This window comes from Danio aesculapii, chromosome 7 (assembly GCF_903798145.1).
Source record: "Danio aesculapii chromosome 7, fDanAes4.1, whole genome shotgun sequence".
In the NCBI taxonomy this organism is placed as follows: Eukaryota; Metazoa; Chordata; class Actinopteri; order Cypriniformes; family Danionidae; genus Danio; species Danio aesculapii.
Genome location: NC_079441.1, coordinates 38,990,121 through 39,006,754, shown reverse-complemented (window position 1 = coordinate 39,006,754; position 16,634 = coordinate 38,990,121). Strand labels below are relative to the sequence as shown.

The window sequence follows — 16,634 nt, the reverse complement described above, 5'->3', positions numbered from 1 at the left end:
GGAATATTTCCAGTACCTTGTTGAATCTGTGCCACGAAGGATTAAGGCAGTTCTGAAGGCAAACGGGGTCCAACCCAGAACTAGTAAGGGGTACCTAATAAAGTGGCCGGTGAGTGTATAATATAGTGATAATGTAATCTACCAGTGAAATGTTTGGAATGATTAACACTTTTATTGTTACATATTATTACATTTTAAAATAACTGTTACCAACTTTAATATATTTAGAAGTGTAATTTCATGTTATAGCAAAGCTAAATGGCAAAAATACTTAAATAATATTTATAAGATATATGAAAATGGTAAAATCTGCCATGCTATTTCACAATATCACTTTTTTTACTATATCTAATTAAAAGTCTTTTAATTAGTTTTAGTATTTATAATTAAAGTACTTTGATTAAAAATCTCGCTAAACTTGTTATTGTTAACAGAGTCACTCTAAAGAAGCTGAACACCATCGGCAGGAGTTGAAAGACTCAAAGGATTTTCACAGCATCAAAGATGGAGAAAGTGAGAAGGCGAGGGAGAGGGATGAGAGAGAGCGGCGGCGTGAAAGAAAGCACAAGGAAGTTTCAGACTCCAAAAGGAGTGACAGAGAGCGGAAACAGGATTCATCAGGCCATGACCTGAATCCAAGTATAAGCAGAGACAAAGAGGTACAAATATTGCCTTATAAATGCATGGGTTTTATGACATCCATTTGCTTTTTTTAGGTTTGTGAGGTTATACATCTTGCATCTACATGTTTTGTATTTGTGTGGGTGTGTAGGAAACTACCAAGAGACCTCAATTAACATGGAGGTCTGTTCAAGCTGAAACAAGTGATCCAGAGGTCCCTGTAAGATTCCTGTTTAAAGATTACTGGCAATAAGTGAAAATCCGGCATGACATGATGAAAGTTTAGCTAGGCCTGTCACAATAATCAATATATCGACTTATCGCACAATACATGGACATGACTTCAGTCATTTTCGGTGATGCAATATATATCGCCCATACATACAAACCAATTCTAGCAAGATTTTAGCTGATTGCACAACCTCTCTGTCTCTATTGGAGGTTTCAGTGTCAGTATGGCTAAAAAAATACCATAGTATTTACTGTAAATTACTATAGTGTATTTTCATGTTGGTGCCTGACAACTGAAAATAAATCTAGTAGCTGATATTGCAGCCTCTGTTACTTTTTAGCTTGCACATTTTTGTTAACATTTATTATTATTTATTTGTTTGTTTAAGACATGCGTTTTCACGTTCTGATTCCAATGCCCTAATTATACAATCGTTCAATAGACTATAATTAAATGAACTATTCTTAAGAATAAACTATTATGTGTTCTTTGGAAGAGTGTACTTGCATTGTGATGGTATAATATTGTCATTCTGGCATTATATAATGAGTGGCATAAATGGCCTTAAAATGACAATAATGTAATTTATCGCAATATGTTTTGGTGCAATATATTGTACAACAAAAAATAGATACCGTGACAGGTCTAAGTTTAGCTTTTTACTGCATGCAGTTGATGTTATTTTGATGTTTAATTTTCCATTTTCTTTCCTTTTTCCCCAAAAAGCTTGATCTTTCAATAAAACTTTTTTCCTCACACTTTATTTCCCACAGTTGCCTCTATTTTAAGTTTAATGCTAACGTCTTACAATACAAACCCTCAAAAAACATATAAAACATGTTACACATACATTAAACAACCTATATCCATCTGAATGTCAGATCTTATACAAAAGCACTTCTCAGAGCTTAATTTGTCTCTCACAAATGTATATTGTTTTTATTTTACCGAGTAATACTTTTCTTCTTTTCTAAATTTGTATAGGTGTCAATTTTGAACAAAAAAATTGTTGCTAATTTCTGTCATTCAAGGTAGAGAATGAAGAAACTGAAGAGGACAAGGAATCAAGCAAAGATGATCATAATGATTATGAGGAAGATTTTGAGGTGAGAAGCAGTCCAGTTCTTCCATTATGACTTATGTTTAAGAATTAATAACATAAATAACAATAGTTTGAGGCAAGGACAAAGTCGTTTTTTCCTTTTTGCATTAAAGAGACAGTTCATCCAAAAATGTCCCCAGCATTAGCTCACACTCACGTGGTTCCAAACTTGTAATGAATAATGAATTAATTCTTCTGTTGGAAACCGAAACAAGATATTCTGAAGAATACTGGAAAAAACAGCACTGATATCCATAGTAACAACAGAAAATATGGAAATATGGAAGTCAATTGCTGCTTTTTTACCCAACATTCGTCATATCTTATATTGTGTAAAAGAGAAGAGAGAAACACATTGGAACAAGTGGATGATGAGTAAAATAACTGATGTGAATCTTAATGCTGAATCTTGAATATCTTCTTCTTGCATATTTTAAAATACTGTTATTCCTGTTTTTAGGATTATGAGGAGGACTTTGAGGATGTAGATGAAGATGAGGATGATAAAGTGGAGGAGGATGAGAAAGAGGAACATGAGAATAAAATAAGAGAGGATAAGAGAGAGCTGAGCCCCAGGAGAAGACAAGAAATTGAAGCCATCCAGAGAGCCATGGATGAAGAAAACGAGAGAATCTACTCTGCGAGATCAAAGCCTTCAACTGCAGACTCCGCTGTCACCCAGAGAGGTAGTTAAACAAAGGTTTGTGTTCATTCTGCTGTAGAGTACTGAAAAGGAGATCTAAATCAGTGCTTTATTGTGTATTCTCAGACAGGCACTCGAACACAAATCAAACACAGGGCACAATTATTGATTTTGTGTCAGCAAAGCAACGAGAGATCAGCCAGAAAGTGGCCAGGAAGCAAAAGCAAGTATATGATAACCTGATGAGAATTGCATTTAAGCATACTATTTAAATAAATAGATTTGTTGACTAAATAAATGAATCAATTGCCATTTATTTGATTTATAGGAAGCGCAGTGAGGAACTTCTGCGCCTGATTGATTTAGATTACTCCATCACCTTCTCCATGCTGGACCTTCCCCCTGTCAATGAGTATGACATGTACATCAAGAACTTTGGAACAGCCAATACAAAACAGGTTAGAAACTTATGATGCTATGGGCATGTTCATGCTATTTTGCTAGCCTGCAGCGTTTGTACATCTTTTAACAAAACAGGCAGCATGAGAATAATGAATTAGCTTTAAGTATGCATGAACTGGAAGCTGCGACTGCTTTTTTGGTTTTGTGAGGCAGTTCCTAGAGAAACAATATTAAATGAGAAAACAGAAGGCAGGGCATGTTTTTTTTATTGCCAATTGATTGGATGTTGTAAAGTAGGCATTTCATTAAGAAATATTGGAAAAAGGGTTTGGGGAGTTAAAACCTAACTTAACCTTGGGGAGGATTACAACCTAACAGACACCTCCTCCTCACCATTTTAGTTTTTTGTTATAGCGCTATCAAAACTGACAGTTGGAGGGGTGTGGTTAAGTATGTTAACCATGGCCAATACCTCAGACAGACTTAATCTGATAATTAAATGAAACAAACAGGAAGTGGATTTTCAGATTTAAATTTTAGATTAGAAGGGCAAACATTTTTTTCATGACATGCACAGATGATTTTTCACCACAAAACTAGCAATGTGAGCTAACAAAATCAATAGGGTTAGTAAAAATCCAAAAACAAAACAAAACAAAAAGGTAGGTCTCTGAGGTAGGTCAAATAACGTGTCGGTGCTCTTTGGGCAAGGGATTTATCAGAACAAGCAACAAAAATCACTCAAAGGCACTCGAAAGATGTGGGAAAAAAATTAAAAAGCCTTTGTTTACATGACTAATCTTTAAAAAACCTACGCGTTTCAGCAGAGAGCTGCCTTCATCAGGGTAACAATGATCAGGTGCGTCTGGAGTTTCTTTTAAATGCCATGGTCTCATGACTTATTAGAATATCAAAACCATACTAAAACAATATATTAAACAATGTCAACTCAACAATCATCATTAATTCAGCATTGATAGAGGGAAGGAAAATAAATAAATAAATAAATAAATAAGTAAAAAAAAAATATATATATATATATATACATATATATATATATATATATATATATATATATATATATATATATATATATATATATATATATATATATATATATATATATATATATATATATGAGAACAAAGAAAGATGATGCATGTTATACAACATATTCCTCAAATAATACTTTATATATGTATATATAAATGTATGTATGTATGTGTGTGTGTATGTATGTATGTATATATATATGTATGTTTTCAACATATTTCTAAACATAATAGTTTTAATAACTAATTTCTAATAAATTATTTATTTTATCTTTGCCATGATGACAGCACATCATATTTGACTAGATATTTTTCTAGACACTTCTATACAGCTTAAAGTGACATTTAAAGGCTTAACTAGGTTAATTAGGTTAACTAGACAGGTTAGGGTAATTAGGCAAGTTATTGTATAATGATGGTTTGTTGGAAATGATAGACTATATATATATACAAACATACACACACATATATATATAAAATAAAACTCTGTAGAACATATGAAAACATTCTTACAAAAAAAGAGAAAAATCTAATTCGTCATTTAAGCCTGGAAATCTAGTCGCTTTTAATGTATATATCCAAATGGTTTCTCTCTGTTAATCTTTTCATCCTATCTCCTCCTCTTGTAGGATTGAAAATATGTTCTATACCAACCATTTTTAATGAACTGGTATTGCCGTGACCTTGATTTTTATCATGTAAAGCCGTTGGATATTGTGGATTACAAGTACATATCGGATTTTTATGCTCAGCTAATCTCGATTTTAATTTTTTCTTAGTCGTTCCTTTATAAAAGCATCTGCACAGACATTCCAGTCAGGATAGGGTTAGTTTTGATTTCATATGTACTAAGACATGTCTGATTAGGCCATGTATACAATGCAGCTAAATTTTGTAGTCATTTTAGCTTTTAGGTCTTTAAAGTTTTCTGTATACAGTTCATTCTTTTTGAGCGACTACCACATTTAAAGGGATAGTTCACCCACAAAAAAGACAATTCTGTCATCATTTACTCACCCATCACTTATTCAAACCTATTCAAGTTTACCTTCAAAAGAAGATATTTTGAAGAATGCTGGTAGTATCTATTGACTTCCATAGTCATTATTTTCTCTACTGTGGAAGTTGATGTGTGCAAGCAACATGCATTAAAATAAAATATTTTGTGTTAACAGAAGAAAGAAACTCATAAAGGTTTAAAACCACATGAGGAGAATAAACGAGGAGGACAATTTCGTTTGTGGGTGAACTATCCCTTTAATAATTCCAAAATGCAGGTAGTGACAACTACATTTACAAATGTTGCAGTGTATGGAACCAAACAAAGAACTATATTAATAACATATTTAAATACATATTACAGTTTGTGTTTGTGCAGGGCAGTAAATAAAATGGAAGAAGTTTAAGCTTTAATTCATTTTTGTTGCCAGATCTTCCCAGGTCAAACAAACCAAAAAAAAAAAAAAAAAAAACAGCAGACAAGTGCTTCACATAGAAAAAAAGCTAATTATTGTGAAATGCACCTACTCATTAATAACTGCATAAATGAGATTGCTTTGTGAGCCAATGACAAAGAATGAGCCAAAAGATGCTAATAATAAGTGGACATGGCAACACTCCAACGCTTCTGTTGGTTAATTTAATACTGCAAAGCATAATAGGCCATCATCATGTTACTTTGGTCCAGAATAGCATATACCAAACAAGTGAGACACAGAACATTATGGATACCATGATGTCAATCAGTGTTAATTACTTTAATTACTTAAAATATAGGTGAAAACTGTTTACTGCCTATAGCTTGACATAAACAGAATCTTGACAGGTCCTTTATACTTGTAACGTGACTGAAAGCTATGAATGCGTGCACTCTGATCCGCATTATTGTTAAGGAAAAAATGAGACCAAAAATGATAATAACCAACATTACTTTTTCTTAGAATCCACTGGATTGAGCTTTTCATTCAGTAGATGAGTGGATCAGAGTGCACCCATTCAGTCATGTTAGTAGCTCAGTAGACATGTCAAGTTTCCGTTTGTCAATCCTTTTTCATTGATGGAATTAACCCTAGTGTCAATCATTGGACTTTCAGAGTGAGTAGTTTTACTCCTGAAATCTGACAGTGTGTATGTAGCTTATGTCTTACCATGCCATATATACCAAAACAATACAATACCACACCATGCCACATAAACTGCATAAATAATTTTTACTAATTTTATGCCAACTATTTTTTTTTTCATTAAAAATGGTTTTTATACAATCCCATGAGTCTTTTGTGTTTCCAGGCTTATGTGCAGTGCAATGAAGACAACACTGATCGAGATATACAAACAGAAGAAGTTGAAATGACAGATAAATGGACACAACACCCACCAGAAGCAAAAGCAGCATGTGGTGGTACTGGGTTCAACACTGACTCCATTATTATCAATAAATAACAGTGTAAATCTAAAAATTAAGTGTTTTTATGTTCTATTTTTTAATGTTCTATTTCCTTCTCTGAACTTAAAAGGGTCTACAGGGTTTCAAGACCACGCAGTGGAATCCATAGCAAGAACATCTACTGATTCTAAACGCCTGACTACATTTTTACGTTCTGCTGCACAGGTAAAGAATATTGTTTATGGGTCACTTTTATATTTTTTGAAGACTTATTAATTGTGACTATTAGTACCTAGAGCGCTCAAAAAAAGTATAGTTTACATTTTGTCTTGCATAATTTCATTACAAAAATAAATATATGTGCATATGATCTGAAGTGGACCATGACACTCTGATAAAGAAAGAGTTTATTAATACAGCTGTTTATTTCTATGTTAGGTGATGGCTGTTCTGATCGAGGAGAATATGGCAGAAAGTAATTCTGTCAGAAAACTTCGCTCTCAAACCGATGCTTTGTCCTTCAGTGATGGGTGCATTCAACTCAATACCAAACTCCCATTTCTGCATGGTAACGTTTATATATGATGTATACATGTTTATATTTATCATTCTATAGTCCTTATTTAGCTGTTTTTTAGCTTATATTTTATTATTACTTTACCTTTAAACATTTTTTGATCGATATAAAATTGAAAGAAATGCTCATCAAGGCTGTATTTATGTGATCAAAAATACAACTAAAATAGAAACATTGTGAAATATTTCTTTGATTGTTTGCTATGTGAATATATTTAAATTTCTATATAATGTAATTCAATCTTTAGATTCAGTTAAAGAATAGTAATTTCATTACTCCAGTCTTCAGTGTCACATGATCCTTCGGAATTCATTGTAATAAGCAGATTTGCTGCTCAATTGTGATCAAGTATAATTGAAAATGGATCTATCTTCTTATTTTTTTACCAAATTATCATTTATATACATATAATAATTTGATTTACTACAAAAAATATCTATTTTCAGCACTCATCAGAAATGTTTCAAGATCATTATATTAGGATTATTACTATAGGATAAACGTGATGCTGACGAAGGGGAGTAATGATGCTAAAAAACTAAATGAAATAAATAAATCACAGAAATAAATGACATTATAATATCTTCACATAGAAAACAATTCTTTTAATTGGAAATAATATTTTACAATATTACTTTTTATTGTCATATTAAATCAAATACATGAAGCATTGGGGAGCAATGGAGATTTCTTTTAAAAACATTAACACAAAGTCAGCAATCATATAAGGTGGTGAAAATGTATATACCTTGTGTGTTCTACCTGTTTTCAGGTCGGCAGGTGAGTCTGCTGCAGTTTTCTCAGGTCCAGAGACAGACTCTTCTGTCTGTTCATCCCCCGTCCTCCAAAACTAGTTCTGTTCGACTTGACAGTGAGACTGTAGTCTGCGTGTGGAACATCTGGGAACCGTCCAGACCCCAAAAAATTCTTCTTTATGAATCTGAGGTATGAGAACAAACATACTGATGTCATTAAAATTCACCATAAGAACCAGTACAAAAAATCTGCTGTTTGTCTGGCTCTCTCAGGTGAGGTGTTGTTGTTTCAGTCCTGGTAAAGTTACATTAGTGTTTGCTGGTACAGCAGTAGGCTCAGTGGTCGTATGGGACCTCAGAGAACATTCTGGCTCTCACTCCAATTTGGAAATTGGCAAGGAGGTGTGGACGTTACGCTACCCAACCTTCTCAACAGGTCAGACTGTTTCAGATATGGTGCCTTCAAAAATAAAAACTTATATGTGCATGCAAAAAGCACCTTTCATGTATTTAGATGGAGATGTTTGAAATCAGTTTACGGTTAAACTGTTCTGTGTTTGCTCGCAGATGCTGTGCTTTCAGGGGTGGGTCATCTCTCTCCTGTAGTGTCAATTGAACCTGTAATGGCATCTGCTGATATACGTTCAAAGAGTACACTGACTGCAGACATAGAAGGTGATATAAGCCATGCATTTGACATTCATTGCTTTAAAATAATAAAATACACTACAGCTCAAAAGTATGGGCTCAGTAATGTTTTTTTAATATGAAATTTAATAATTTTGTTCTGCAAGAATACTTCAGTAAGATTGAAAGTGACAGAAAATATTTTTTTTACTTTACATTCATGAAAAAGTATTCACAAAAAAGAAATGGGGGCGTGGGTTGGTTGAGGGGAGGGGGTGGATGGATCTACAAAATAATATAGATCAGAATTTTAGAATGAATTCTGAAAGATCCTCTGACACTGAACGCCGGGGTTATTATGACAGCTGAACAAATATACAAAACTATAACATTTATATTTGTATAATAGTATATTTATATAGTTTTACATTAATATTGTTAATATTTCAAAAACATTCTAAGCAACACAACTTTTAAACTGAAGTGTACATTTTGAGAAGTGTCATGATAAGAATTTCTTTGTTTCTTTTTGCTAAATCTAGAGTCTCTGGGATTGTCATTCCAGTTAGGATCTCTGGATGAAAATGGAGTGTTAACCCTCTGGGTATGTCTGCGTTACACTTTTATCTTTTCTTCACAGAAACTCACATTCATCTGGTGAAAATGGCTCCATTCAAACAGCTTTTGTTGTTGTTGTTGTTGCTGTTTACATGTTAATAAAATGTGGCCAATATCAGACTCTAGTGCAAACTGATCCATGCACAAAATTACATCAACAACACCACACAGCTCTCACAGCATGCTATTATACCAAAGAAAAACCACTGAAGTCAACATTCTACATTTATTTATAAGGCGATGTGCAGTGGAAGCCAGCATATTTGTTTTTAGGAGATAACAGAAGAGAAAAGGGTCAGAACGAGAGGAATGTTTTTAAATATTCAGAAATAATGACATAAGAGCTGCCGCTGTAACACTTATGAGTTCAACACCTCGTTGTGCCTCTAATGACTATATCAGCAACAATCTGTCATATTCACAAAATAATAAAAAATAAAAATAAATAAAACGAAGGGTAAAATCTTTAGAGTGACTGCCTTCAGCCCAGAATTCTGAAGAATACAATCTAGAATGATGCAAAAGTCAGTTACATAGATAACAATTCAACTGTTCAGACTGAGGTCATCTGGCCTGCATCAAAATTGAAGGTTTGTGCTGTTCACACTGTCATGAAAGAAAGAAAAAAGAAATTGGGATTTGGATTTGCAGTCAACGTTGTGCATTTTGTTTTTTCGACAGGTTGTGATTGAGTTGCCCAAGGGAAATGATTCTGGATCACAAACAGATCTTGGTAGGTCTATGTTTTAGTTTGTTTCTCTGTTTTCTGTAACACTGCTTTAAATAATGTGTTTTATAAACACACCACAGTACTTAAATGAACTTCATTTTATGCACTTCCGTTAGACCTCCCTCGTGCAAGCAATGCTGTGTCTGTTTTGTTAGGTCTCAGGCCTGGTGGTAAAGTTAAACTACTCCACAGCTCCTCTTTACAGACCACTGAGAGATTACCTAAAGACACTATATCAAGATTTGGACCATCTGTGGGCCTTCAGTTAAAGTTCCTCCCTTCTGATTCAAATCATTACTTCATTGGCACTAACATGGTGAGCATTACGTGAAGTTATTTTTGGTGGTATTTCCCATTACATGAAATTTAAATGTTTTTTTTTTCTATTATTAAAGGGTCTGGTTAGACATGGTACAAGGCACAGTTTGAAAGTTCTCCCAAAGGTTTACAGATCACAGTCTGATAGCTATAGGCCAGTTGAAGTCACAGCACTGGACTTCAGTCCTTTGGGGGAACCCTTTTTCTTGGTAAGTGCAGCTTCTATTGCACCATATTTATATATTTCTTTTTTCAAGGTTGTAGGAGTATAATATTAAAGTATTAGTTCACCCAAAAATTAATATATGTTACTCGCCCTTATGTCTTTTTAAACCCCTGAGACCTTCATTCGTCTTTAAAACACAAATTACGATTTTTTTGATGAAATCTGAGAGCTCCCTCATCCTCCATAGACAGCAATGGACTTGTTTAAAGTCCATAAAAATACCAATAAAACATCATCATAACAGATGATATGCTTTCAGTGGGTCAATTGTAATATTTTCAAGCTACACAAATAATTTTGTGTGCACATAACAGTTGTTTCCTCCTCAGTGTCAATATTGGGCACACATTCATTAGCACTGTGCACTGATGTATTGGGAAATGCTGTTTATTTTTTGCCACAGAAGATTTAGACATCCCAGGCTTACAAGACATGGAAATAAATATCTCTTTATCAAACAAGTCAAATTAAAACAGGCCAATCAGAACAAAACACAGACTCTGATGATCCAAACGTGTTCATTAATATGCATGCCCCAGGCAACTGTTGACATTTTGCCCACATTGTTTCCTAATGAGATTACAACAGTGATCATTTATTAAATCCTTATTTAATTTTTTTTTTTTTATATATAATTATTTTTTAGGGGTTTTAACCTTTATTGTATAGGACAGTATAGAGCATTGACAGGAAAGCATAGAGAGCAGAGAGAGGGGAAGGATCAGCATAGGACCGCGAGGCCGGAATCGAACTCAGGTCGCCGTGAGCACCGGAGTGCATGTGTCGACGCACTAACCACTACACCACTGGCGCCGACTTAAATCCTTATTTTTAAGTTTATCTAAGCTTGTATTATGCTTAGTATGCATGTGGGACTCTTATTTTGAAAACAAGACTCCATTATAGAGCTCAACCAGGCATGGAGTATCTTAAGCCATCACATCCTGTCGTCAGAATGCAAAATTTAGTACAGACAGATTTTACATTTATTCATGTGGCCTTTTTAAATGTAACTTGTGTTAGGTTAGTTTGTATATAGTGAAATTTGCTGCATTTGTTTGTAATGAGGCAACAATCACATGTAGACTGCTGAATATAAGTATTTAATGCATGTTTATGCATCCTGTCATGCCACTCAGCTATTGCTGTCATTATTCTGAAGTGAAAGGTGCCAATAAACTTCAGAAACTCTGTTTATGCAGACAAGAATTCCTGCTTTTGTTGTCATATTCACATATAAAGTAAATTTACACAATTTAATGATTTAAATCAATGCACTTTATGGCACCTTTGAAGGGAACCTATGGTGAAAAATCTACTTTTCAAGCTGTTTGGACAGACATATGTGTAGGTATATTGTATAGACCGTCATTTTGGGGGGATATAAACAAACCCTGTCCTTTTTTTCAATTTAACAACTTAAAAACGGTGGACCAATTGGAGCGGTTTTCAGACAGACCACAACTTGACGTATGAGTGCGGTCCCCCCACCCACCGAATTGATTGACAGCTGCGTATTAACAGGTCTCCGTAGTAATGCGTATAATCAAATCAACTAGACAGGACGTGCACAAAGCAACTGGAAATAAAAGGTTTTGTCTGATGCAGCCGAGGGCGGAGATTAAGGCATGCTGACAGGCACGTTGGAACGGTGGGTGGGGAGGACTAGCCTTAAAGGCCCAGTACACAAAAACAGCAACAAGCTGTTTAGAGCTATAAAATACAAACTACTGAAAGCTATAATAAATAATCTGATGGGTGTTTTGAGCGGAAACTTTACAGACACATTCTGGAGACACAAAAGACTTATATTAAATCTGGAAAAAGGGGTAACCTAGGTGCCCTTTAAATTTCCTTTGTGATTTCAAGCCCTTTGGTACCTTTTTGTAGGTTGGCTGTAGTGATGGCTCAGTTCGATTACATTCTGTCCTAAGAGAAGATCCATTGATGGAGTGGTCAGGGCAGTCCAGTGAACCTCCCATTCTGTCAGTGCAGTGGTCTCAGACACGGCCAGCTGTGTTTTGTGTTCTGAATGCTGCCTCTGATCTTCACATCTGGGACCTGACAGAAAAGGATTATGTGCCCGTCATCACAGAGAATATACACGATGACCGGTAAAAAGCCAGGACATTGAATCTTTATTCTTTTTAATATGATAGGAAAATGTTCAATTAGTGCTATACAATATATAATAAAATGCCGAATAATTCCTCAATGTGTAAGTATGTAGAGCGAGCAAGTTGCTAAAGCACTTTACTGTTTTTTTAAATCTGTTTTCCAACTGTTTTTCACAGGGTTACAGCCATGGCAGTGTTTGGTGAGCCATCCAAACAAAACACATTTTCTGGCATCGCACTTGCCAAGCAGTCCGGCAAGGTGGAGATTCAGTATTTCAAGAAGTCACTTACAGTGTGTAGTGCCTCTGACAAAGAAAAAATTGATTCTATTTTGCATGATGCTTTTTTGACATGAGATATGAGATGATATGAGACATCCAAATCAAGAAGACGTTTGTCTGAACCTCGATTTAAATTAATATCCTGTCAAAACTCGTTATATACTTCTAACAGAGAAAAACACAAAGATTCATTGGAGTTATGAACAGTATGGGCAGACTCAGTGAATTATAGTTCCTTGCTACATCAATAAGGTACCTAAAGCTGCAAAACTGTGGCTATAACAGCATAAACTATTGAGGATGAGAAATGGTCTGTACACATACCAATTTGCTCTGTACACATAACAAATGTATATCCCTGGCTTAAAATTCATTACTTCTAAAACTTTGCTGACATTAGCTGGAACATGATGGCTTCGTTGCTGTAAGCAGCATTTTGTGAGGTTAGATCAAATGCTAAAGGGAGCACATAAATATGAGCTTTCTGGTCCTCAGGGATATAAAGGCATTATATCCTTTTTGTATTATTTTACAATATGTACAGATGAATATTTACACTGTGTAGCACTTAAAAAGGAATGGTCTCTGTTATATAATCTTTATATTATACTGTAATTAGTAATGGATTTTTTTATTAAAAGACAATTAAATTTAAACTGCATTTTCTCGTTCTCACACCCATTTTTTCATGCACATTGTTATTTACAGGGTGCAAATGATACATTGACGATTGGGGTGGGGGGGTGGGGTTACAACCTTTTCTGTAACTTGGTTTCTGTAATATGTGCTTCAATTTAAATGACATCGAATATATTAATAAAACCTAATAAAGTGTTTAGTGTTTTGAGGGGATCACCTCTGATTATCTATTTTAGATGTTACTGTAGGTCAAACTATACAAACTATGCATGTAAGTTTACATTACTTTTAAGATATATGTAGATACAAACACATATTTTACAGGACATAAAGTCTCTTGATACTGTTGATCTGCAGTTTCTGACTGTTGAATGACATTAGAATGACATGAAAATGGCATGAACAATTATGGGGTGTTCAAAAGTATATTTACATTTTAATATTTAAATCAATTATTAATGTTATTTAAGATACAGATCAGAGCAAACTATTTAAAGGCAAGACCCCCCCCGCCCGCCCCCCACCCCATTTTATCAGTACAATCATTGTACACCTGTCACCAATTGCCACTCTTACTATGTTTTTTTTTCATAATAAGGTGAAAAAGATATATATATATATATATATATATATATATATATATATATATATATATATATATATATATATATATATATATATATATATATATACATGTTTTTAAAACTGAAAACAGATTTGTTGCGATACAAATCATAGGAATTCTGTTTTAATTAAACCATTCCTTTAAATCTTTGTTCTCAATGCTCTATTATAGCAAAATATGTTGGTAAATATTTTAGTAAAATTGTAATATATAATAATGATTTTGCTACGAGGCAGAATTCATGTCTGGCTTTCCCTGTATAAAGACTATGAAGATTTGTGTACTACTTGAGTGGCCAACACTTTGTTGTCTGTGGTTTTCTCCATGGTTACTGTTGCCCAACGGCTCTGGTCAGACAGTTCTCTTTTCTATTAACACTCAGCTGCTTCAACGTCAGTTGAAAATAGGTTCAGTAACAAAATGGTAAGTTAGAAATGTAGTCAGGACAAAAAAACCTAGCACGTAGTTCTTTGAGGCTAAATTAGCGCTACGTCGCTAGTCGAATTGTGTGATCTTTCAACAACAAAATAATCCACGACAAAGAAATGAGTGATGTGGTGAAATTGTGTATTTAGAATAACATTAATCAGAAAATTCAGATTATTACAGAAAATATGGAGAACTCACTAGCTAAGTGTTTGACGAGCTCATCATCTTCCGGTCGGGACGATGGAGGAAAGGGTCAAATGTGGACGGAGAGCGGGGAAAAGGTAAAAGGTCTCAATATGAACTCAAATCAATTTACTGACATGATTTGACCATATATTTACGCCTGTGAGTCATTTTTGTATTTTTCATGTAATTTTGTTGGCTGTGTTAATGCAAACAGAATCATCATACATTTGCCAAAATTTGTGTTTTAATGAAATGTAAAATGTTTTTAATGTTACATCATTATTCCGTTAATAAATCCATAAATTACTTTCAGAAGACCCGAATTATGTTCCAAGTTTCTGAAAAATGTAAAAGTATTTTCACAGTGCTTGAGGCTCCTAAATGAGACCAAATTATAATAATAAAAATTCAACACCCTTTAAGCGTATATACAGTTGTACTTCGATTATATTACATTATACCAACATAAAATATATATAAAAAATAAATAAATAAATAAATACACGATTGCTGGTAGAGCTTTGACATTTATTTTCAAAATCACAAACATTAAGATTTTAGTTAATTTTTAAAAGATTTTGTTGTATAGATTGCTTCGTTTTTATAACAAACTTTATCTTCATCTTCCTCATCACTCCACATAATGTCCACATCTGAGATATTTCTATCTGCTATATGCTCAAGAACTTTAAGATCTGAATATTCTGCATATGAAAGTGTTTCAGCAATCAATTAGTACATCAATATAGTTTTTTAATGTAGAAAAGTTCAATCAGCATTACTAATGGACAGACATATTTGAAAAAAAAAAAACTGATCAAATGCTTGCAGAGTTACAAAAGATTTTAAACTTTAATTAGTAAGTACTTTTTTTTTTTTTACATACAATCAATGAAATATTGGCAAACATATGAATAAATCTGAATAAAAACTTTGTAAATGTGGCTTACGTCTGTGTCTGAAGTGAAGTGATGCCATGCTGCTTTTCAGTGTAGGGGATTTTTTTTTAATTACAACATGCGGAGCATTACCGCCATTTGATTGGATGACAATCGTCCACTATAATGGACTGCAGGCTTTAAATTAGATTAAATGCTCAGCAACCACAAAAAATATGGGCTGACATGTGATGTTCATTGTAATGGACACAGGAAATGAAGGGGTTAAGAAAATATCCCCACTGAAACTCATTAAAACTACAACATTTAATCCTAGTGCCTTTTAAGCCAAATGTCATTCATGCATTGACTTTCATTTTGTTGGCAATTAAGGCATCACTATTTTCGTTTTTCAGGTTTGGTATATTGAGCAAATAACTTGTTAGAGAGAGAGGCTGAAAGCACAAGCCTTTTTTTATTTACTTCTCTTTCTTTGTTCTCTACTACTGACCATTCTTTACCTGCCTCTGTCCAGATGGATGACGAGGATGTTCTCACCCACGGCCTTTATCACGTCTTCCACCTCTCCTGTGAAGACCCTGTTCGTCACATAAGCTGTTGTGAGGGTGTCACAGGCTTTGCTAGTCTCCATCATAGTGGTCATGTGCGCTTCTATTATCCTGATGGCCGTCTAAAAGATCGTTCGTATTGCCAGTCCAACACCATCCACTATGCTGGTCTCACCTTCACACATCTGAGTGGCAAAATAATTGGTTGGGGCCCTGGGGCCATTCTCAGCGTATTAGATGGAGAACTGAACCCTCTGATTCATGCTGAGGAGCCCATGGATGTGAGGGTTTGCAAGGTATGGTTTTAAACAAACTTTTAACACTTTGGTTGATTCGTCCTAGAATTAATTGTGTATTAAAGATTTAAGTTATACAGTAATTCCCCAGATAATTGATTACGGTACATTAAGAATTCCAAATATTTTACTTGTTTAAATATGCAAGTGAGGTGACGTGGTGGCACAGTGGGTAGTGCGTTCGCCTCACAGCAAGATGATCGCTGGTTCGAGCCTCGGCTGAGTCAGTTAGCATTTCTGTGTGGAGTTTGCATGTTCTCCCCGTGTTCGCATGGGTTTCCTCTGGGTGCTCCAGTTTCCCCCACAGTCCAAACATGTGGTATAG

At 34.3% G+C, this 16,634-nt stretch overlaps 1 protein-coding gene across 1 annotated transcript in view; it reads left to right on the top strand.

Moving 5' to 3' along the window:
* The window catches only part of dync2i1 (dynein 2 intermediate chain 1), a 15,494-nt gene extending 2,209 nt beyond the window's left edge, over positions 1-13,285 (top strand). The window contains 18 exon segments of the mRNA XM_056461904.1: positions 435-659; positions 773-841; positions 1,885-1,959; positions 2,416-2,641; positions 2,725-2,821; positions 2,927-3,056; positions 6,342-6,453; positions 6,569-6,663; positions 6,877-7,006; positions 7,788-7,960; positions 8,044-8,206; positions 8,338-8,445; positions 8,940-9,001; positions 9,697-9,748; positions 9,901-10,061; positions 10,141-10,272; positions 12,180-12,403; positions 12,584-13,285. Of these exon segments, the coding sequence (XP_056317879.1) occupies positions 435-659; positions 773-841; positions 1,885-1,959; positions 2,416-2,641; positions 2,725-2,821; positions 2,927-3,056; positions 6,342-6,453; positions 6,569-6,663; positions 6,877-7,006; positions 7,788-7,960; positions 8,044-8,206; positions 8,338-8,445; positions 8,940-9,001; positions 9,697-9,748; positions 9,901-10,061; positions 10,141-10,272; positions 12,180-12,403; positions 12,584-12,761 (2,412 nt within the window). The 3' untranslated portion in view covers positions 12,762-13,285.
* The last annotated feature ends 3,349 nt before the right edge of the window (positions 13,286-16,634 follow it).